General features: G+C 43.4%; 3 protein-coding genes across 3 annotated transcripts; 1 reads left to right on the plus strand and 2 right to left on the minus strand.

The window, feature by feature from the left end:
• Window positions 1-2,170: 2,170 nt before the first annotated feature.
• On the plus strand, window positions 2,171-13,606 carry LOC108028999 (uncharacterized). Its single transcript, XM_017101044.2, has 2 exons — window positions 2,171-2,391; window positions 12,417-13,606. Exon 2 carries the CDS (start codon window positions 12,417-12,419, stop codon window positions 13,392-13,394), a length of 978 nt encoding a protein of 325 aa, XP_016956533.1. The 5' UTR covers window positions 2,171-2,391; the 3' UTR covers window positions 13,395-13,606.
• Window positions 13,607-14,991: 1,385 nt separating this feature from the next.
• Window positions 14,992-16,224, minus strand: LOC108029290 (eukaryotic translation initiation factor 4E-binding protein). Its single transcript, XM_017101488.3, has 2 exons — window positions 15,879-16,224; window positions 14,992-15,439 (listed from the first exon to the last, which is right to left on the minus strand). The coding sequence occupies exons 1-2, from the start codon at window positions 16,021-16,023 to the stop codon at window positions 15,231-15,233; spliced, it is 354 nt and encodes a 117-aa protein (XP_016956977.1). The 5' UTR covers window positions 16,024-16,224; the 3' UTR covers window positions 14,992-15,230.
• A 3,152-nt stretch (window positions 16,225-19,376) lies between these two features.
• Window positions 19,377-22,117, minus strand: LOC108029279 (N-acetylgalactosaminyltransferase 4). The gene is made up of 4 exons (XM_017101477.3): window positions 21,530-22,117; window positions 21,020-21,362; window positions 20,531-20,959; window positions 19,377-20,476 (listed from the first exon to the last, which is right to left on the minus strand). The coding sequence occupies exons 1-4, from the start codon at window positions 22,072-22,074 to the stop codon at window positions 19,814-19,816; spliced, it is 1,980 nt and encodes a 659-aa protein (XP_016956966.1). The 5' UTR covers window positions 22,075-22,117; the 3' UTR covers window positions 19,377-19,813.
• Window positions 22,118-22,456: the final 339 nt, after the last annotated feature.

The following is a 22,456-nucleotide window of genomic DNA, read 5'->3' on the forward strand; positions in this document are numbered from 1 at the left end:
CATTGTGGTGGGCTGGTGACGGGCTGGCCCACTATATGTCTTCGCCTGCAACCTGGCCCGCAACTCCTAGCCAAAATGCAGCCGGCAGTGCAATTACCAAGACAAGCAGCTAATTTTATTTGCTGTAAACGTGCGCCTCCGTCCTCAGATTTACTCCGGCCTCTTGGCTGCGATTTTCCAGTGTTTGTGCTTGTGGAGCTGACTTCAGCTTAGTTCGGTGGGAATTATTCGATGACTTTTGTTCGAGAACCCGCAGATTGCGTGTCTGGGGCACATTAGACTCCTTTGACGGGCACCCGCCGCCCTCACTCGTCAATTGAGTTGTCAGCGCCAGAAGTGAGAAAACACATTAATCGGGGTGGTCTGTGCAGTATTTTTCAAGATGAGATTGGGCCAGGGTGCTAAGTGGCCAAAGAGGCCGGGCCCATATGCAAATCGAACCGGAAGCCCAGGCGTCTGCGATTTGAAAGTGAAGAGAAGCGCTTCTCGCCACAAAAGAAGCGATTGTCAAAGGCTGCGGCCAGATTAAATATAGCACAATGAATTGGCCGATCGCGAAACTGGCTCGTTTGAAAGTTGAGTTCAAGTTCAGAAATAGCAATGGCAACAGCAACAGGTTGCTATAATTTATTTGCCACAATAAGCTATTATCCCACATGCACAAATAGTTGTCAACGGGAACGATAAAGCGCAAAAAAGTTTTTTGTGGTTTTCGGGAGGTTTAATACCCTAATCGAAGAGTTTTTTGCAGTAACTTAATTTGTTTGTGGTTGCTTCAGAAAGCAATCATTTTTTTAAATAATTGGGCATTCCCAAGATTGGATTTAAATTGCCCGAAGAAAAGTAGGTAATAATTTTGATAGGGGGCTGCCCCTAAAAGCTACCATTTTAATATAATATAAAAGTACTTTATGGTAGATTACCATTTATAAATTGATTTTTAATAAAATTAAAATAGGCAAGCTTTTTGAAGATTATGAAATAAAAATCAATTTAAGTAAAAGGAAAATATATTAGTTATCTTATCATTATTAGTATCCATTTAATATTTTTTTAACTTTAACAACCTACTTCCAAAAATCACTATACCCCCCAACTCACTAACCAACTTTTTCAAAGCAAACGGCCATCCTCAATGCCCATTCCATAATGACTTTGATCTTTAACCAGGGAACAATCGAATATTATTTTTGCATAGGCATGTGAAAAGAGACGCGAGGCGAGCTTTATGCAATGGGGAAGTGTGAGACATTTAGATAACATTTGGCCAGGCCTCTCGCCACGATACGGCTAGTAAGAGTACTCGAGGCTCTGGGGGCTGGGGAATTATTTTGGGCATTTAAAGGAGGGCCAGGAGGACAGCAGAGCAGCAGCAGCCCGAAAAGTCGTGTCAAGACAAAGTGCAATAATTCACACTCACTTTCGGGCTTGACGGTTTATAGGTGGGAACCCCAGAAAACACCAGAAACATTAGCAGCCTGGCCACATTTCAGCCTGGCGACTCGCAGAATCGACAGCCCCAACATGCCCCAGACACTCCACTGTGATTATGAAACTTTACATGAGCACGGCTGACACTTTATATAGTTTATGACTTGATAAACTCTCGCCGATCGATCCGCGAATAACCCATTGTCCAAATAAAGCCATATGCCTGCGCAGGCGCAGCGGCAGTAAGACGAAATTCAATTTACGATTTGTTTGATCGGGCATTTGAAATATGAAATGTTGGACCAATTTTGCATGGCCACCGGCGGCAGTTTTCAGGTCCCAGATTTATAGTTCAATTTGATCATGATTTATCCAAACGCCCATAAATAATAACCGCGATTAGGCGGCCAGGGAGTGGCCCCTGGCAGACCGAAATTTAATTAGCCAAGAGTTTAGAGGCCAATGGGCAGGTGCTCGAAGATGACAATCTCCGCGGTGGTTTGCATACGATTCTGGGTTTCAATCCTCTTTATGGAGCCGCTGTCGCATGGATCCCATCTTCGGAGCCTCGTCAGCGGATACCCGAACCCGCAGAGCCGGAGATCCGAAGATCCGAAGAGAAGCCTGCTTCGTTTCTTCGGGCAGTCGGCTGTTCGGAATACCGGACTTTCGGAGTCGGCGGCTACTTCTACTTGGCGTTGCATAAAAAGTGGTTCAGTGGAGCAAACGCCTTCAAACCGCAAGCATCGCGAACGCCTCTTATACGATCTCCGACTCCTGAACGCGCGGAAGTGAAGTGCAGCCGAGGATCAGGCTTCTATATCCTTAAAGAGGTGCGAGTGTAACACTCCCCTGTGCTTTAAGGTTCTGAAAAATAAATCCGTGGCTTAGTTTCTAGCCCTTGGGAATACACACTTCATTCGGATACATCATATAATTGAGTTCTAAACGAAAGTAAAGGTAAGAGAACACCTGAAATGAAGAGTAAACAAGGCGTACGTGAGCCTGTTTCTGGCATAAATTTCCAAAATCGGCGGATTATTAATTAGCTTTCGCACGAATGTTCCCGAGCATCGAATAAATCGTTTATTTATGGTGCAATTTTTGCGGCTGTGCCTTAATTTGTGTTATGTTTTTGACTTTAGAACATTTGATATGGAAAATATTTGGAATGCTTATAATGTGACAATTAGAGAAATACAACTCTAGAGTTAAAATGCGGAATGCTGTTTAAAAATAAATACTCTACTTAACATTTTAATTCATTCACTAAAATATAATTTTTTCTTGTTGTGCTAGGCATTAAACCATATTTTTCTAAGCTACAATTTAAAAAAAGTCATTGGCATTCTTGGCTTGTTGTTTATAAACGAGCTCCCTTGAAACCGAACCAGGAAAAAGTCAGCTTTAATTATTTCTTCAATTACTTATTAATTATAAGCAGCTATTGTTAACTTTTTTGAGTCTGAAATGTTATTTGAAGTCCAAATGTCAACGAATGCATAAAGAAGCCATTATGTCATAAGACTAGTTCTTTCATAAATTATACTTTATCCGATAAGCGTTCTAAACATATTTGCCAAATTAAAAATTCAGTTTCGTTTAAATAGGAATTAGAAAAACTTGATATAGAAGTCTAATTTATGAACCAATTCTGTGCTAATGCTTATGCTTTGTTTTTCATAGAATGCTTTCTATAGGCCAAATGTCACGGATTGCATAAACATGGCACCATAAAAAATGAAGAGGATCTCCACCTAGATTAACACAAAATCTAGCATTGGCTCACATTTATTAATATTCATACCAGTTTGCCTAGTTTTTGCTAAGCTCTTGCAGTGCGGAAATATGCTGTCTATAATGAATACAAATTGTGCTAAGTAGTGTGAAGAACAGAGTTCGGTTTTCATTGGGATCAGCAGTAGCCGCCATACTTAAGCTTGGACTTTGTTGCCGACTGACAATGACAAGTGTCTTTTCATTGCGGATCATTTTGATTAGGTTCCATTTAAATTGAATTGGCCACGGAAATTGCCAGCGAATTGCGCTTTAATCAGCCTGACAGACGTCACACGGTGGCAGACAGACTAATTTGCATATTAATTTTAATTGAGTGCACAGCGACCGGCAGGAGACATCCATCGATAAAGTTCATTCGGATTGAAATGGAAAATGTCAGCCCCCAGACCCGAACTCAAATCGAAATGGAAGCCGAATTGAAATACAGCCATTGCCGTTGCAGCTGCCTTCCTATGTGGTGGGTCCAAAAACTCAGGCACAGAATAAATTTAAATACAATGCAGCCACAGATTGTCCAAGCAAATGTGGTTACAGCAGAAAGTGCTCTTTCGCTCCCGAAACTGAAAGCAAGTTCGTTGCCTAAGTCTTTTGATTGATTGACTAAACGTCGGCGAACTTATCGCAGCATCATCTCCCTCTCATTTCTCTTTCTCCTCGCGGTCATAAAAACCCCACCTTTCAAGCTTCCGCTTGGCGGGTGACAAGCTTGGCAAATTGTTACACACTAACCATTCAATGTCATTGGCCAAAAAAATGTAGTTTGGCGAAACCAAAGCAAAGCAGACCCATAAAAAAATTCGCAAGTCTCGCACTGTCTTCCATCATCGAATTTGCATATGCAAATCCCATTCCCACGACTTTTAATTGCGATGAAAACACCAAAACTAGAAAAACGAATGGAAATGCCGAGAAGAAGACCTGGAACTAGCCGAACGATACAATTCTCGATAGTTGTTTGTCTCTCAGGCGGCCGAAGCCAAGGTCAGGTGCGTGATGTTTATCACCGATCAAGGCTCATTTGCAGCTTCTTAAGTATAGCTTTTCATTGACAGCAATTAATGGGGTCTAAATTAAAATTTGATATTTGATGTACCGCTTGTCAGACATAAAGAAGACATAAACTCAAGTGAATTGCATTTTTGTGCTTTGCTATCACTTGGGCACTACAAAATACTTTATTAAAGATGTCTGCACCTTTCGTATTAAAAATGAAAAACAGTTTTACTATATGAAGCAAAAGTTTTTCTTGGAACTGTTCAATTTCTTTAAAAAATATCTTGTAACACCAATGCTTCTTATAAACCTCTCTCGCAGTGTAATCATCTTAAGTTGGATTTAATAGCAACTCAGGGAATTTATTTATTTATGGGTTTTTACAAACCATCTTAGAGTTAGCGCCTTATTTATGTAAGACAGCTGGCTCTCTCTACTTATACACATAAATCTAGTAGACAAAAAACCCTTAATGGTTCTTGATAAATGTTCCCAACCCTATGATTTGTAATTCTAATTTTTGTGCATTTTTAACCCATAAATCTTTCATAATGGGTACCTTTAGAGTATACAAACTTCGCTTTACTTATCCCATCTTTTTGTTCTTATTGCCCGGCACATCTTTGCGTCTTTTAATTAGCACTTTTAGCAAGGCCATCAAACATGGCTAATTAATGAAGCAAAGTTAAATGACTCTTATTCGAGTTTAATTCGAATTCCCCGAATATAATGTGTCATAATCAAGTCAGAGCCCTGACACTTCCCCCCAGGCAAGTGGAGCAGGTGAACACGGGCCTGAAATTGCAGTAAAAATTAATAAATGTAAGAAACCAGACCGGGCCAGACCAGAAGAGAACCATGGGTGAGGCACAAGCCAAAGTCTGGGCTGCACCCAGAAATGCGTACAAATCCGTTGACATTTCGCCCGACAACCTTACAAGACACTCCGGCCGCCGAGTGGAAGTCGGAGTCAGAAACAGCGACAGAAACACGAGACGGGCCCTGAGACAGACAATTACTAATTGAGTTCCCCCCTCCGGGACTTACATTAATTACCCTCTGAGGTGCTCGATGTGGAGTGACCGAGGTCTGAACTTTGGGCCCGCTAAGGGTGGGCGTCGCCCAGTTGTGGGCCCTGGATTATGTAACTCTTCTATCTTCGCCGGCTAAATGTTCGCCTAAAAAATTAACCAAAGCCAACATTTCGGTGCAAAGTTCAATTACAACAGCAGCAGTTCGAGAAAAACAAACACTTATTGGGAAATCCCTTGTAAGCGATTCCAATATCGAAGTCCAAATCGAAGTTGAAAAGCAAACAATAACAAGGGCAGGCCGACGAATTAATTGAAAGTATTTACAAAACTCGCGAGCATTTAAAATTGAATTGAATTGAAGAGCGCGGAGAAGCAGTCAAGCAGTGATTGAGCCCAGTGGGATATTGGCTTTAAAGGCTGGAAAAATCTTCAGGCTGATGAAGGGGTTTCCACCCACTGACCTCTGGGTAATTAAGCAGGTTATTGAATATTTCTCAAAAGGGCTTACAAATACGATAAAATATCAAGGATTTTAGTAGAGGTCTAAGTTCATTAAAAAAATCCAATAAATTAGATTTATAGTTTCTAAAAATTTTCTGCAAGGTTAAGCAGCGATGAAAATACTACAAATCCGGGCATTTCCCAATATCATATTGCTTTTATTTAAACTCCCACTAGCATTTCGCAACCATCCAATTCCATCCAAAGCATCCACAGCATTTCTAAGAAGAAACCAATTTAATCCGAGCCATGGTGGCCCTGCCTCTCGTTATTCACATTTTCCCCGAGGCGTCTATTATTGTCGGTCAGTCAAGAGTTCAAATTGGCAAAAATATTGATTGTGGGCCGAGTTCAGCGCGGGTTGAGTTACTCAAGTCAGGCAGTCACGCATATGCCCCTTTCGATTTCGTTTGGATCCGAATCGGAATCTCTTTTCAGCGATTGCTCAATTCAAGCTTCGAGTGGGTATAAGTGCTATGCAAATCGATCGCCGGAGCTACTGGAGCCCAAATTCAATTTGCATTTCCCGAACGGAGTTCGTGATATGTCAGCGGGCGTTAGAATGTGTTGGAGGTCACACCGCCCCCTTTCAGTACTGGGTAGTTGACACTTTTTTCGTTGCCTGGAACCTCGCAATTAGCAGAACCTTTCAACATAAAGCGTCCAATGTCGGCTGGCATTTTGTGATGAATTTCAGTTGAGCTTTGTTGGTGGGATTTCGGCTTAATTCTGATTTAATTGCTATATCAAAATGCCACAGCCCGCAATCAGAAAACGAATGACTGAGGCAACGAACTTGATTCGAAAACGGGTTGAATCTGCCTTTTTGCTCGCCGTCAGCTGTCCGCTCCCCTCATTAATAGTTTTAACTCACCGCTTCGGATCTATAATCTGCGGATCTTAATTGTTGCTTCCTCCGATTGTGCAGTGATGTCTTGCTGCTGCTCTCGCATTTGCATACTTACCTGCTGGCACCTGTCCCGACTTATTGGAACACTTTTATTGGCATTTATATAGCGTACACATGTTACTTCTTGTTTATGCTGATTTTTCACTCTCGGTATCCAGGTCAAGTCGGCTGTCATTTGATGCAAGTTATTAGGCAATGGTCCTCCTTCTCTTCGCGCAGCTTGTACGGCTACAAATTGCGTTTTGCACTCAACTTGGCCCAAGTCGACGCACAAGTGGGCGTGGCCCGGCCACTAAGGCGTAGCTTTTGATTAGAATTTCGGTTTCGCAAAGAATAAAGGCTGCACAAAGTGTGAGCACTCTGCGAAGTTTGCCTTGAACTGCACTTCGGGGTGGGGAAGTGGTTTCTCCCATTGGAAATATTTATAAGAATTAATTCACTTAGCTTATCGGAAGTTGGTTTTATAATTGCATTGAAAAATACCTATCATTAAAATAAAAAAACGTATTTTATTATATCTTAAAATCTTTTAAATATCTTTATTTTTACCAGATTAATTTGTCAATAATTTTCAAGTGTACATTTCAAGTTTTTCTTGACATTTTCTTCGACGTTACTGACCCAATTCTCTAACTAATTACAGCTGACAATTGTTTCCACTTAACTCTTGTCTTCACTGATTAACTTTCCAACTGTTACAGATCCGGCTTGTTTTTTGTAATTAAAAAATATTCAAGGCCAACAATGGTCTTAGTCGACTCCAAGGCATTTTAGATTTCTTTAAAACTATTTTAGAATGCAATGGAAAAACGCGGCTACAAATCTAGTGAATATTTTTCAAAATGAACTAAACCATTTGTCACCTCTAGACTGCCAACAATATTTTGTAAAATGCGACTCGCTCGAACACCCGCTTTAATTGCCAAAAAGAATTTAAGCCGCCACCGTGGGTGATTAGGCAAATTAGCATTGGCCAGAACGAGACAGACCCACTCAGATAAAATCGGATTTGATCCCAGATGGATGTTGCAACTAGCCGATACAACCAGCAACAGGCAACAGGCAACAAGCAACCTGCAACAGCGTCGCTGCCTGCGAACGACATCAATTAGCGGCGTTTTAAGTGCGTTCCACATTTGGCGTGAAAAAAGCTGAAAAGCGCAAGAGGAAAATGCGTCGAAAAACGCCTCAAGTCAATCAATTTTCCTAGTTCGGTGCGGAGTGCACAGAAAATAATATTTCATTGTTGTTCAATCTTATATTTGGGCTAAAAAATGTTGTAGTAGTTTACATAGGTCTTAGTGAAATTAAAACTTAAAAAAAATCCATCCAAAAGATACTTATCTTATCACTACATTTTCAGGAACAACAAAAATCAAATATGTCAAAGACCAGTTTCAACTCCTTTTCAAAGTTCCTTTAATATTTTTTGGATAGATATAAAAAAAACCTACCTCTTTTCCCTGTGTACTGGCCAACAAGGAGGCCCGATCCCACCGTCCGAGCCTGGTCAAGATTGCGTGGCCCGATTGGAAGCCATTTGGAAAGGCAGCGCTCGAGTTACGCGCCGGCAACTTACGCAAATTTTGCAGTCCTCAGTGGTCCGTCCCCCGGACTCTGCGTATCCCCTAGTCCCCAGATCCTCGATCTACGATCTCCCCTAAGGCCCGAGTGTCCAAGCCACTAAAAGCCGCCTCATCAGAGGGAGATACCCAGCGACACACCCTAATCGGGCCATGTGTTTGGATCTCGGTCTTGGACTCTGTTTTCGAGTGCCAGACACCGTGTGCGAGTTGTCTGGATCTCGGGTTTTCAGAGATTTTTAATTGAAATCTGCAATGGTCCGACTGTCTGGCAGACAACTAGTTTACGCATTTGAAAGTGCATTTGCTGTGCTGTGCTGTGCTGGTAATTAAAAACTTGTCGTTCGATTTGATAACTTTTTTGCTGAGTACCCTTAAGCGTTTGGGGAGAGGAGATCTGAAGGAGGGGTTGGTTGGCCTTAGGATAGTTAATGGGGTTATAAAATGATGATTTAACTAATTTGATTATACGTGGGAATTTTTATTTGCCTGCCATTTAATTGCCTAAGTTTGTTGGTTGTATTTTGTGGAAATTATAGAGGCAGTAAAAAGCGCTGAACCGAGAAAATTAACCAAATAATTATTTTATATGAAGTTTCCTTAACTTTTGAGAATTAATAACTGTTAATAATTAATTCATTTTAAAAAACCTGTTTATATATTTTTATTTTTACTTTAAAACTATTAATGGATATTAATTTAACTCGCAATCAATAGAGTATTCCACCTTCAAGCGGTGCCAACACAGTTCCTTTCACGTTTCTCAGTCGGTCAACGCGGCGCATACGCAACATTTGTCATGATATGTCCACTCGGTCTGGACATGCTCATTTTCGGCGTGTAAATCGGCGGTAGAAGGATGTACAGCCGAGTGATTAATGTGCTGGCGACTGTGCCAGTGCTAGCCAGCTACCTCCCACCCCCGGGGCAATTACCAATCCGCATTCCGGCCCTGCTCTCCATCTTCCCCAGATTTTAAGTAGCGATGCCAATTGATACCAGTTTATTGAAACCCGTTTAGACGCAATGCGAAAACCCAAATACAAAACGCCCCTCGGCTAATCCGAAAAACCCAAACAAAAATATCTAAAGATTGTGGCATGAACATTGCACAACTTTCAGGGAGGAGGAGGCCATAACGTGACATCCTGGCTACCGGACCGCTGGAAACTTAATATTCATCGCACCGATTACGTTTTATGTGGCCACAACTTCTTAGCCTTTGGCTCTCGGCCGAAAGTGAGTGGGAAAATCGCAGTTTCTTGGCGTGGTCAAAGGATTTTAATTAACCGATTGGCTGAAAATCTAATTTCCGCTGGCGAGCAAAAAAGTGCCCCACAATTTCGGTGATGCAATATCATCCGAAATGTGCCACGCAAAAGTTATCAACAAATCAAAGCGACTTCGAGCCGCATTGACACACTTTTCCCGCCCGCTTTCCACCGCCCACTCCTGGGCTCCATTTCCCTGCTGGCGGAAAGTCCGCATAAAATTTATAGAGCACTGTGGACTTGGACCGGAGCCGAAAGAGCCAGGCCCAAAAGCGAGGTGCGTGAGTCGTTCAATCAATGCAATTCATTCATTGAGCCTGAAGTGGCCAGCAACACGCAAGTTGACTTTTTGCCTGCTGGCCAAGTGCCTTTCAAGTCCAGTGGCGTAGTGCAGGACGGGGTGAGAAAAATATAAGGTATTGTTAACAATGATTTAGAAAAAGGAACTCACTATGGAATTTATTCTTTTATACTTTTGTTACTTGTAACTTAAAACTATAATTTCCTTTAAGAAATAGGAAACTTTAAACTTAATCCCTTTTCTTGTCACCTCCAAAAACCCCCTTTCCCCTTCTTATGTGGCATGTGTTGTTCCCTGTTTCCAATAAAAAAAACCCCCCTTCTGTCTGCTTGGCACACGCTGTCAGCTCTGAAAAAGTGCGTTTTCGTAGTATGCTAAAAAACTTGAGCGCACGCAAAAAAGATGAAAAAACAGCAAATCGAGCCATCGATGACCAGTAAAAAAGTTGCGTATGGCTACAATTTATTGATTTATTATGGAGCACATGGCGCATAATTTATTACAAATCTATTTGAGTTGGGCCGCCAATAAGTGGTCTTAAGTCAGGGGAAATTCGTGGGTGCCAAGAGATTTATTCGCCAGGGAGGCACATAAACAAAAGACTTAGGCAACGAACTTGCTATCTGAACAAGAAATAGAATAAGAAGAAAATATAAAGAATACAATGCGGAAGCTCAAGCTGTGATTTTTGTATTTATCTACAAGTAGACTTTTTAGCAACAACATAATAAAGTTTAAGTAAGCTAATAACATACAAAGTATCTTTATGATGGCAAGTCTAGCAGCCAAAGAACTTTACTCCCTCCAAAGTCCGCAGTAAAAACTCCTTTGTAGTCATGTGGTGGCACACATAAATACATGCTTTATTATCTCCCCTTGTTAATGACTTAATTAAACGCCTTTTATGTAAACAACGGCGGGTGAGCCGGCAACAACTACAACTACCACTCGATGCATGATCTGAACCCACAACTGACACCGAGCAACGCCCACGCAGCAACAACAACTGGAGTAGGAATAGGAACCACAACAACAATGACCACACGCCACTTGGCTGCACACTTCCCACGCCCCCTTTCCGCCCCTCTGTCCGCTTTTTAAGCATGCCCCTGAGTTTGAACCTGCTGCCAGTTACAGTGGCCGTTTGTTTTTGCACCTACACGGGGAAAAACAGGTTTCAAACTTAAAAAAAAAATTTTAAAAAAATACAAAAAAAATGTACAAAATTGATATTAGAACTATTTAGATTTGGAATAGGGGTCATATAAAATATTATTCTTTGAATTCGGATTTTAATAAAATATGTAACAAAACCTAGCTAGAATCCGCTAGATTTTGTTGGTTAAAATATTGTTTTATAAAATCATAAATAAATATAGGCCAAATCTAATCTTAGGTTTATATAAGGGATGTCTGAAAATCGGATAAAAAGTATTTCGTATAAATTTTTACTTCTGATAATAATATTTGTATGATATTGTAAACTATGAGGGAAGCAATATAATTGTTATTTGTATTATAATTAAATATTCATCAATGGGTTTCCAGTTAATTTAATGTAAACTACAATTTGGATATGGAAATAAAATTAAGTCTAAATAATGCTAAGTGCCTAGTTGTTCATTGGTGGCGACTGCCACTTGATAAGTATCATTAAACCGCCCGCCTGGCTGTTCGCTTTTGTTCAGAGCGCCCAAGAAGATTGATAATGCCGCACAAAAGGAGGGCAATTTGTGTGGGAGGTGTTAATAGGACGAATGAATATAAACATCCAATTAAGTGTGGCGATTTGATTTAATTGGCTGGCGATTTATGGGGAGCTCTGAGTGGAGTGAATGGAGCCCAGACCCCTGGTGACTAGGAGATGTTTGCGATTCGGTTTGCTAATTAGCCCGGGGCTCTCTTCTGGCCACCACCCTCCATTATGATCGCCGCCTTGGGCAACGATATCTGCGCATGAAATATCACGCCAATTACAGTGGCGGTTACCCCGATCCAGCCACTTAACGATTCACAGATCCAACAATCCACCGATACACCAGCAGAGCCAGACCACAACCAGTTACTTATAACTCGGCGCACTGCGAAATTAAATCAATTAAATAAAAAACAGTGGGGCTTATAGGTCTAAAATCAATGAAAATGCTAAATACTCTGTAAGGAAATTCCAAAAAATATATAAATACTTAGCAAGTAATAAATTAAGATTAACAATATTAAATTATGACATAGATTAGGAATTTAGGCCGTAAGAATAGATATTATTAAACGGTTAGAGTAGTTGAAAATATGCATTCGAACTTTCTTAGTTTGTGTTTTTAGATACTATTTTATTAAATTCATAATTTTTGGGGATGTAAAAAAATTATTTAACTTTAACTATTTGCGAATATACCCCATTTGAAGCACAGAGTGTAGACATCTCTAGCCGCTGGAGTTGAGTGATTTTGGATCAATTATGTTTACGACTACTCATTAAATATTTATCGAATTGATTGAGCGGTTATGCGATGTCGCAAAAACAATTACATGTGTGCTAAGATATATTTCCCCTTTTAATTAACTTTTAATTACCTTCCATTTCAATTACAGATGCCTTACCACCGACTGAGTACACTGGGCCTGCTCCTACTATCTTTGGTCTGCGCCAGAGCCGACGTGGGCTACCATTACAACAGACCCACGGCACCTTCGGCTCCCTCGGGACACGGATCGGTGTACACGGGTCACCAGTTCAGTGCCCTGCCCACAGTTCAGCCGCTGCCACCGGTTCCGGCCCTTCCGCCCCTTCCCACGGCCAGGGTTCCGCTTCCGAGGAGTCGTCCCACAGCTCCTGCCACCAGCATTGTTAGTCACTATCTGCCTTCCAAGCCAGTGGTTTCCACATACATTCCACCGCCAGCGGCTTCCCCTATTTCGTCCATAAGTTTCCATGGAACGCCCACTTTCAAGCCCGTCTACGGACCTCCTTCTCCTCCTCCGTCTGTAGGGCTGAGCCAGCCGATCCCCACACTGGCCACGCCCATTGTGGTGCCGCCCACTGGACCAGCTCCCCTGAACCAAGGAGGAAACCTTCGCATCCCCTTCGGCAAGCAGGCCCTGATTTCTCCCGGAGAATCCTACGTGTCCAATGGAAGGCATCTGAAGCAGTATGCCGTCATCGAGATCATAGACAACGACATCGATGAGACGCCGGCTCCCTTCCTCTCGGGCTCCAGTTTCTTCGATCGCTATGGCGCACATGTGGGTGCTCCCTCGGGGAATGGAATCCAGATTGATTCTAGGGCCAATTCCCTGCTGCTGGAACAGCAGCAACTGGCCATCCAGCCGAGATCTCAGGGAGGATCGCCGGGAGGAGATGCCATCGCCTTGGGATCGGGTGGTCTGGGCTTTGTGCGATTGCCCAACGGAAATGTGTACCTGGGCTCCGGATCGCTGGGCTACATCAGTGGCCAGCAGCGGGTGGCTTCCCTACTGGAGGCTCGCACTCGATCGGAGTCCATCCAGGACGCCCTGCACTTCGGCCATGGTCCCCTGGGCGGAGCCGACAACCTGCTGAGGTTCAAATAGAGGGCTGAGGCAGAGGCTACCTTCCCTACCCACTCGCACATCGCCACACCTACATCTATTGAAACATGTATATTTTATTGTAAATATGTAATTAAAAAACTTTCTTGTTTGTGTAGACTGTAAGCTTGCTTAAACTATTCGAGGTTCTTGTGCGTTTGTCCTACGCGAAACATCGAAACATGATCAAATAAAAACAAATATGGTTAAAAATAGTATCAATATCTTTTAATGGGTTAAATGGGTTATATATATGGGCAGCAAAGGGATTCTTTAGGGCGGCAGATTTACATCTTATTTATCTCCATTCTGTAAACGCTATGTTAACGGATAATTTCAAAAAGATACCTTCCACAAAAAAGACACCTTCCACAATGGTTTCATTTCTTGGGTATATTTTAAAATCAGTGGCCCAAAAGTAGACTTTAATTTTTGAAAATGGCTTCTATATGCAAAACAATTAAAAAATACTAAAGTTAAAGGGCGCCAAGTTTTAAAATTATAAGTACTAATTGTTAATTTTATGCATAATATAAATGATTATTTAAATAAATAATTGTTAGTCACTAAAAAATAGTTTAAACCAAACAACTCTTTCGAGAAAGCTAGTTTTTAACTGTTTCAATTAGGTTCCAAGATTTTTAGATTAATAAACTACAAATAATTAACCACCACCAAGGGGTAATATTCAATTTTTAAATTTATTTAATATATATATATTTTTTATTAAGTAACCATAATCCATTGCCTGTTCAATTAAACTTCCGCCTGAGTAATTTATAATGCAAATGTCTCGAGCTATTTGTTTTGACTTGCTTGCGCATTTTACTAATTCAGCTTAATTGATTGCCTTATATTTATAACTCGGTCAACATCTGCTTAGGTCACACAGTATCACTATTTGCACTATCTCGTGCGGTCGAATTTTTGCACGGCGATGCGAAATCTCAAGATCTCGCGGAGCAAACACTTCGCCGACGCCTGTTTGCCATTAGGTAATTACCCATGCGCGGTATTCAAATGGGGCCGGAACGTGCCGGGATCTGGGCAGTAGTGGCTGCTCCGGCCCTAGGGATCGGTCTATCTGAACATGTGCTCGGCATAATACTTCTGAATAAATAATTATAATGGGCCAAGGGAGGCCGGGGGCAAAGGCGAGTCGTTTCCGAACTGCGCAGTTTTGAAGATCTATTTTTTGGGCTTGTTTGCCGGTTCTAGATACACACAAATGCGTTGCTGATCTCCTGTTTGGCCCGTGCTTAGTATAGATACATATGTGTTCTCTCCGATAACTGGGACACGCGCTGCCGGGGCCACTGACTGGCTAACTAGAAAAGCCGGCCGGTATTTCCAGCTGCCTATAGTGCCTGCCCCCACCCAGAACCCCCCTTCGCACTGGCTCTCTTCAAACAGTTCAACAAACTGCCAAAAATAATACTAAACCGAAACTGACTCAAGGTGAAGTGGAAAGTGTTCTGTCGCTCGCGTGGCCTCCCAAGGTTCGTTCGCTGATAAAGAAAGTAATTTGGGATTGCGTTTCTCAAATTTACAATTTATACCACCAATTAAAACCTACCAAACCAGGCGAAAACCATTCTAGTTTCCTTTTAAATAGTGTGTTTTTTTTATTGCTTTTCACTTAACACCTAGAGTTCTACAAGATACAAAGTCAATATGACCGAAAGAACGAAACAATGTGGAAGAACTAAGGACTTAGCAGCTAGTTAATGGGTATGGCTAAAGCGATGCACACTAAGCTTACAAGATCGGTTGCAGTGGGTGTATCTATTGACTAATGATTTTGGCAGTTGCTGCTTGGAGGCCCTTCGAGCCTGCCGCCTACAGGTCCAGCTGGAACTGCTCCTGATCCTCGATCTTCAGGGACTTCGTCTTCTTGACCAGTTCCGTTGGCACGGGCACGCACTTGCGGAAGGGAGTGCGGGGAGTGCCCCTCAGCAGGCAACTGGGCACGTTGGGCGGCGGCGTCTGGCTCAGCGGGGAGCCCCGGAGATTCTTCATGAAGGCCCGCTCGTAGATCAGCTTGGTGCCTGGAATAACGCGAAGATAGAAGTGCTGATTAGTCAGGCTGTCTGCGTTGCATCAGAAAGGCATGCGAAGTCCCCAGTGATAAGAACAGCTGCGTAAACATTCTTGCCGCGATAGTGAGTCACGAACCTTGGGCACATGTGCTGGGATTATCATTGAACTGACTGACTCAGGGAGCTGGCCAGGTTTCATCAGCCAGAAAAAAGGTGAGATGGGTAACAGAAGCTTGTATTGGTTTAAAGAGAAAGGGAAAACCCGTCAAAAAAGCTTGAGTTCTAAATAGTAAGGAACTTAGAAGTCTTGTAAAATTGGATTGTATCTTGTATCTTATCATTGGAAATACTCAGCTCAGCTCGAAAAACAAAATAAAGTCTTAGATATTGGAGGCTCCTAACTTTGTTGATGATATGTGGCTTGCTAATCCCTCTGCCTGAGACTTACCTCCGGGAGTGGTGGAGTACAGGGTTCCTCCGGGCGTGGAGGAGTACACCTCGGGCATCTGGATGGGGTCCGAGATGACAATCTTCCTGGTCATCACGGGCAGGGCCTGGGTGATGGCTTGACGGGCGGTCGGCGAAGCAGACATCTTTGTTGATTGATTTGTTTGTCCTCAAGTGGTGTTCGAAAAACTTTCCGCTGAACTTGTAAGCACACTCGATATGGCTGCGACAATTCGATTGTTTACACAAACTGCGTTGTTTGGAAGGTGGCCTTATCAGCTGCAGAGCTAGGGGGCTGCTATGTGTCGACCGCTGGCTGTTCGCTAGGCGATTGCTGGCGGTACTGCGAAGTCGGGCGGCATTTATACCCCTCAGATACTCGTGCTCTCGGATACTCGCGCCACACGCTCGCTCTCTCCTCGGGTTTCTTGGGGAGACTCTCTGATTGTTTTGCTTGCTTCGGTCGGCTGATGTTTTTTGTTTTTATCTGGGGGTATTTTCTGCGTAGTTTATGACAAACCGGCGATGTTGCTATTGCCTTATTCTAATAACCCCTATTGTTTTTGCTTTTGCTGCAGAGCGGACGCGGGACCGCTGCACACCTCAGACGTTTCCGAAGGCAGGGGGGCTGTCTTGAGGGGCTTCTCGCCTTGAGCTCTGTTTATCTTTAGCCATTTGTTATTGTTTAATGCACGGCAATATTATTGGTAAACAAGTTAGCCAGCAATACCAAACGGCTGTGGCATTCTTTTCTTGAAAAGCCCTCTATTATCGATCTTGCTGGGGAAATGTGATGACTCAGGTGCATCTGAGGTGTTATCAATGGGGGCCTGTAGGTGGTTCAGGGAATCTCGGAAGTACTTGCCGTCTGCTCTCTATGGGGCCATTAATTTGCACTCGTTTTCACGAAATACAATTAACTAGCATAACGACACGTAGCCGGCAAACGTTGACGCAGGTTCTCAGTGTTTTTCTATGCATGTGGGGACTCGGAGAGCATAGCAATAAAGTGTACGATTTATTAGATGAGGTTTTGGGCTAGAAAATACTCATTATATATTTTTTAGCATAACGACAATTGGAAGAAAATACTATATCTTAACTTAGGTTCATAGCTTAGTTGACATTTTTGGAATTTTTAAATTTTTTATAATTTTATTTTGCCAGAAAAAAATATGCTTAGGATGCAGAAATATTTAAAACGCCATTAAATTATATAAAAAGTCTAGAACAATCAACTTTCTGAGTCCATCACTTTGTTCCCTGGTTTATTGAGTGAAGAAAATAATATGAATTATTGATGTTTTTTTAATCATGAGATTGAAAGTTGAAGGTAATTTGCTACTGAAATTCCAGCTTTGTTCTAAACAAACTCACATACCAAAATTAGAATCCGAACCTCCATTAGTTCCCAAGTTCTTTGAGGTGGAAAAACGTATCTTGCGCAAAGTGAGCATACCCCACTGACCACAGGGTGTTCCTGAGAAGCGGCACGAGCGGTTTTCGCCATGCGGGGGCGATGTTGACGAATTTTAATCGTTGGACGCATGTAAATAGTGCTAAAGAAACTTTTGCTTGCGTCGGCGCCCACGATTCGACGTAATTCGGTTTTTGGCCCCCGGCCATTCCGAGGGACTTGGGGTTAACGTGGGGTTGCCACGTGTGTTGATCTACAGCGATCACGATGTGGGACAAGAGGTGGCGCCCACCTAGGAATCTGCACAAGGTCACCGCCTAAGCGTGCTGATATTTATGACCCGTAAACAGGGGAAGCTCTCTGGGCCTTGAAAGATTTTCCGGCCGGGGTATAACATGTGTGTAGGGAAAGCATGACCCACTTCCATCAATTACATTTATGGGGTGGGAGCAGGCTAAGTGCCAACTGACCCCCAAAAGGCAACGGTAAGCAAGGGAGCTAGAACCCAGGAAACACCGAGAATTATGCCGTGTCATCTGGCACGTAGTCCACAGCATAAACCGCCCTACGTGCCGGCAGATATGTTTATACACTTATTTTTTGGGTGAGAGACCGGCTCTTCTCTTGCATTTCCACGTCCATTAGGGCTTATCAACCCTCGAAGAACCAGTTCGGATTTCGCTTTCGGTTTCATCAGATACAATTTACCTGCGCAGAGAGAGAGACGTGTAGCCACAGTGGAGAGGCGGCAGGAGGTTTTCCTATTGCGCTGCAGCCAAGTGAAAATGCGTCTTGAGAAATTCCCCGCCAGAGGGGTGTCCTCTCTATCCGGAGGGGCTTATGGGTAGCACCTAGTGAAATTCGGCAGAAATCTGTTTTCGGGGTGGCTGACGAAATTGCACCATCCGATTGCGTGCTGATGTGCGCGGTGGGTCATTACCATTCGTGGGATCTATTTCTAAACGAGTCTGAGATAGTTGTGAATGAGCTAGACGAAGTCAACTTGTTTTTATTTTTCGGCCCGAGCGAATATCATGAAAAACGTAAACATATGGAAATGTCATTTAGCACAGGGTCTGACGATATGTGGATGCTCTGTATGATACGTGCGGTGAATAATAACCAGCATTAAAATTAAGATGGTAGCAAGATTTTGTGCTTTTTTGGCTTTATTAATAATTCTACTCAATGAAAAATAATTATTTTAGTTTAAGAGTTATGATTATCAGAAAATATCATAGTTGTCACTTTTTGTCATGTCTTCGATACTAAAGTGTTTCTTATGAAGGAAATCAAGTGTATAGCACTAGGTAGTGTATAAATTTTCGAAGAAAACTTCACAGATTATAAGAGTACAAAACTGTAAACAAGTTTTATTGACTAAATCTTTTACCTAAACCCCTCCTAACTCGCAAACTGCCTCATAATAGGGATCCTAAGACCCAAGTAAGACCCACATCGATCACATCCCGCATCTCTGTTGACGTCGATGACCCACATTCTGTGAATTCGAATGAGCAGCGTTGTCGTAGTCGTCGCGTTGGCCAAAAACTCAAATCACTTGACTTTGTTTATGCACAAAATATGAAAATCAGAGGAAATTACCAAAACAACAACATATAGCTGGTCTATAAATTAGCATGTGCTTTTGTCTGGAAGATAATGAACTGCATAGACAAGGATCTAGCCAGCCCAGATCGAGACTGCTTGACGCTAAGTCATCGCCTGCTGCCGTCCAGGGATCTTCGAACTTCGTCCTCTCCCGGGGCAATCGCGTAATTTGCGTCTTAAGTTACATCAGCTAAACAATGGGATCCTATATAGTACATCTGGTGTTGGAGGGGTTCTGGGACCTCAGGGGGTGATACCTTCTAGTCTATCTGCTGTCTGCTACCTCTTCTCGGCTCCTCTTTCGCTTTTGCAGAAGGTTCAACAGCCCCGCTGATAAGGATTCCGACAGCCGAATATTTTAATCAGAGGAAGAGGAATACTACAGGCTGTCTTAGATGCCCTCACCACATGTTCTCTCTCTTGCTCTAGGAATTTTCGGACTTAGATATAATCTTATAATACACCATCGGCTTAGTTTATTATTTATTTTCTTTTATCATTGATACGTCATATATTTATATTAATGCCATATACATATTTTCAATTATTTTTTCAATAATTTGAAAGCTTTATTTTATTTTTACAACCGATCTCTTCGGAACTGGAATACCTAAACATAGTGTATATACAGCCAATAAAGAGCAGAAGTTGAGGCCTGCGATCGGACAGAATCTTCGCTGCGACTGCGATCTGATCTTTCATCCAGATCTTTCACTTTCCGCTGTCATATATCAATAATGCATGGGGCAAGAATTAATGGAAAAATGGAATTTACTTGGCGAACTTTTCGTCGAAACCTTCACAACGATCAATGAACTAAGCCCGTGACGCGTGAGGTCCCCGAACTTAGCAGATCGACATGTGGCCTGCGGTTACTTAGGAGGGTGTGGTGTTTACTAAACAGATGACTACTTCAAGCCCACGTGGAAGGTGTCCAGCATGGTGTGGTTGAGGAATCCGAACTCCCAGCGCTGGCGATGGTTGTTCGTATCGCAAAAACTGGCCACCACCCTGGCAACACCGTTCTCCACGAATCCCTCCAGACAGCGATTGCCGTGCTCTCCGTGGTGCAGCATCTGGCTTTCCCTGTCATAGGACCAGAACTGATTGCCACCCTGACTGTGGCAGTTCCACATCCAGACGGTGGCGTTGGGCGGTGCCTCGTGGACATCCAGGCACACTCCGTCCTGGTGCTTCATCCGCAAGTCGCGGTGAATGGAGAGCTCCCAGAATTGATTGGGCTGGGGATTGGTTTTGTTTTCCGCACAGCTGAACATGCCCACCGCCTTCTCGGTACCCAATCCCATGTTGTCCAGGCAATAAACAGGATTGGCCATGTTTTGAATGACCCCGGAGGCATAGGAAGGAGGTTCCACGGGCGGGAATTTCTCTAGGAAATCGGGTGCCACCTCCGTCATGAACCAGTGGAAGCTCTTGCACTTCAAACGCTCTCGAATGCCCCGCTGGCTGGTAAGATCCCCGGGATCCACATTGTCGTAGGTGGCAGGATCGCGGGAATACACATACTGCTTGTACTCGTCCATCCAAACCTCGGCCACGCGTTTGTGGTTCTAAAAATATATAGTGCTTAGTGGTATGAAAATTAGAGATGTAATTCAACCCACCTTGGCAACGAAGTTGAATCCCCTGGGATTTCCCCTGGGTTTCATGGGTCCTCGGAATATGTGGGCCACCCTCGAGCAGGGAACATCCAGCAGCATTCCACCGCACATCCAGATCTTAAAGCTCAGCTCGTACTGCTCCCCGCCCCAGATGTCCAACTGGTCGTCGTAGCCACCCAGATCCCAGAAGAAGTCCGTGTTGATGGCAAACAAGCCGCCCATCATCACGGGACTCCGATAGGGCATGGACTTGTCCACTGCATCCTCGGGTAAGACAGGCAGTTGTTTGTACAGCATTTTCCAGTCGAAGCCCCCACGAGCTCCTGCCTTTAGGTCACCGGAGTAAGAGAAATCACCATGTGCTATGCTATCCACAATGGGGCAGGTGGAGATCTTGGGATTAATGGCTATGGGCTCGATCAGGGGAGGTAGCTGAAAGGGACAGGGCAAACATATTAAAGGTAATATTTTAATTGGGTTATAAAACCTTACCCAATTGTAGTTAACTTCGATGTGCGAATCGAAGAAGACCATTACTTCTCCGATGGCCACTTTGGCTCCAGCTATCCTGGCTCCAATCAGACCCTTTCTCTCCGGGTTTCTCACTATGGTTACCAGGTGCGGAAAGTGCTTTTCCACGTACTCGTCCAATGGATGCTTCAGAACTTCCCACTCGCTGCCATCGTCCACGAGGACAATTTGCTTTAGTAGTTCCGGTGGAGTGCGATTGATCACACTGTAGATGGACCTCAACAAGGTGTTGAAGTGCTCGTTGAAAAAGATGAACACCACACTGATGTTGGGCAACTTCGCCAGATACTTCCGAGTCTTGCAACTACAGACAGACAAAGTTAGATAAGAATAGTAATTACTGGAAACTAATATCAAGTAACAAGAGGGAAACTTTAAAAGAAGTATTTTCAGAAATTAATAAAGGCTTCTTTTACTTTTTCTATAAACGTAGTATATTAATAGATTAATCTCTTTTAGGTCTATACTCACGCCTCGTGTCTGATATCCGGCACGGATCGATTGACGGATATTCGGTCCGACAAGAGGCCATTGAAGCCGTTCATCTCGTACATTTCGGTTTCCAACTGCTTTTCATTGGGATCCTCGACCTGGACGGCCACTCCGTGCTCACCGAAACCCACACGTTTCTTATCCGCCTCCATGTACGCGTAGTCATGCCAATCCCTGCGCTCTCCCTTGGGTTCCGGCAGTCGGAAACCCTCCAATTTGTCACTCTTGGGCAAAACCACCACGGAGTTGCGATCCTGATAAGGAGGACGTGGAGCCTTCCGCGTGGGATGCACATTGGCAGCCCTGAAGAAGGGCGTTACGGGATCGCCGTTCTGGTCCAGCTTTTCTGCGGCCTCCGGGGTCTGCCGCATCCGCCGCTCGACAATCAGGGTGGTGACCAGGGAAACGCTGACGATGACCACCAGGAACATCACCACCTTGCGCACCAGGCGCTTCACATATCTCCTCTTCATGGCCATCTGGACGTCTTGCCGGCGGTAGTCCAAAGTGCTGACTGCTGGCATGGCGATGCGGCGGAGGAGCAGCTACCTGGCTGCCGGGTGACACCTGGCAAAAAGGCACAGCCATTAGTGTAATTGGGAACCTCGCATCTGAAGTGGGGGAAGCTCGTCGATAAGGCGGCGGAAGGGGCTCGATTTTCGGTTGGCCAAAACAAGCTTCTCCACTATCAATCAGTGACGTGTAAGAGCCAGATGCCGCACTCACCTGAGCAAAAGCTGAGCGAAAAGAATATTAATACTCGTAATCTAAATGTTACCGCGTGCGAATTTAAATTAACGCGCGTCACGGTGGCGACATCTGCTGGGGTATTTGCACAACTGTTGTGCACTATTTGGCAACGGAGGAAACCGTAAAATTCTAGAATTTAAGATCTCAAAAAATTCT

Source organism: Drosophila biarmipes, chromosome 2L (assembly GCF_025231255.1).
Source record: "Drosophila biarmipes strain raj3 chromosome 2L, RU_DBia_V1.1, whole genome shotgun sequence".
In the NCBI taxonomy this organism is placed as follows: Eukaryota; Metazoa; Arthropoda; class Insecta; order Diptera; family Drosophilidae; genus Drosophila; species Drosophila biarmipes.

Bases quoted from the DNA above. Each gene is read 5' to 3' on its own strand.
- LOC108028999 (XM_017101044.2), top strand. From the start codon at position 12,417: ATGCCTTACCACCGACTGAGTACACTGGGCCTGCTCCTACTATCTTTG.
- LOC108029290 (XM_017101488.3), bottom strand. From the start codon at position 16,023: ATGTCTGCTTCGCCGACCGCCCGTCAAGCCATCACCCAGGCCCTGCCC. The intron at 15,440-15,878 runs GTAAGTCTCAGG...GCGTTATTCCAG, and splicing joins GTACTCCACCACTCCCGGAG to GCACCAAGCTGATCTACGAG.
- LOC108029279 (XM_017101477.3), bottom strand. From the start codon at position 22,074: ATGCCAGCAGTCAGCACTTTGGACTACCGCCGGCAAGACGTCCAGATG. The intron at 21,363-21,529 runs GTGAGTATAGAC...GTCTGTCTGTAG, and splicing joins CCGGATATCAGACACGAGGC to TTGCAAGACTCGGAAGTATC. The intron at 20,960-21,019 runs GTAAGGTTTTAT...TGTCCCTTTCAG, and splicing joins TCGAAGTTAACTACAATTGG to CTACCTCCCCTGATCGAGCC.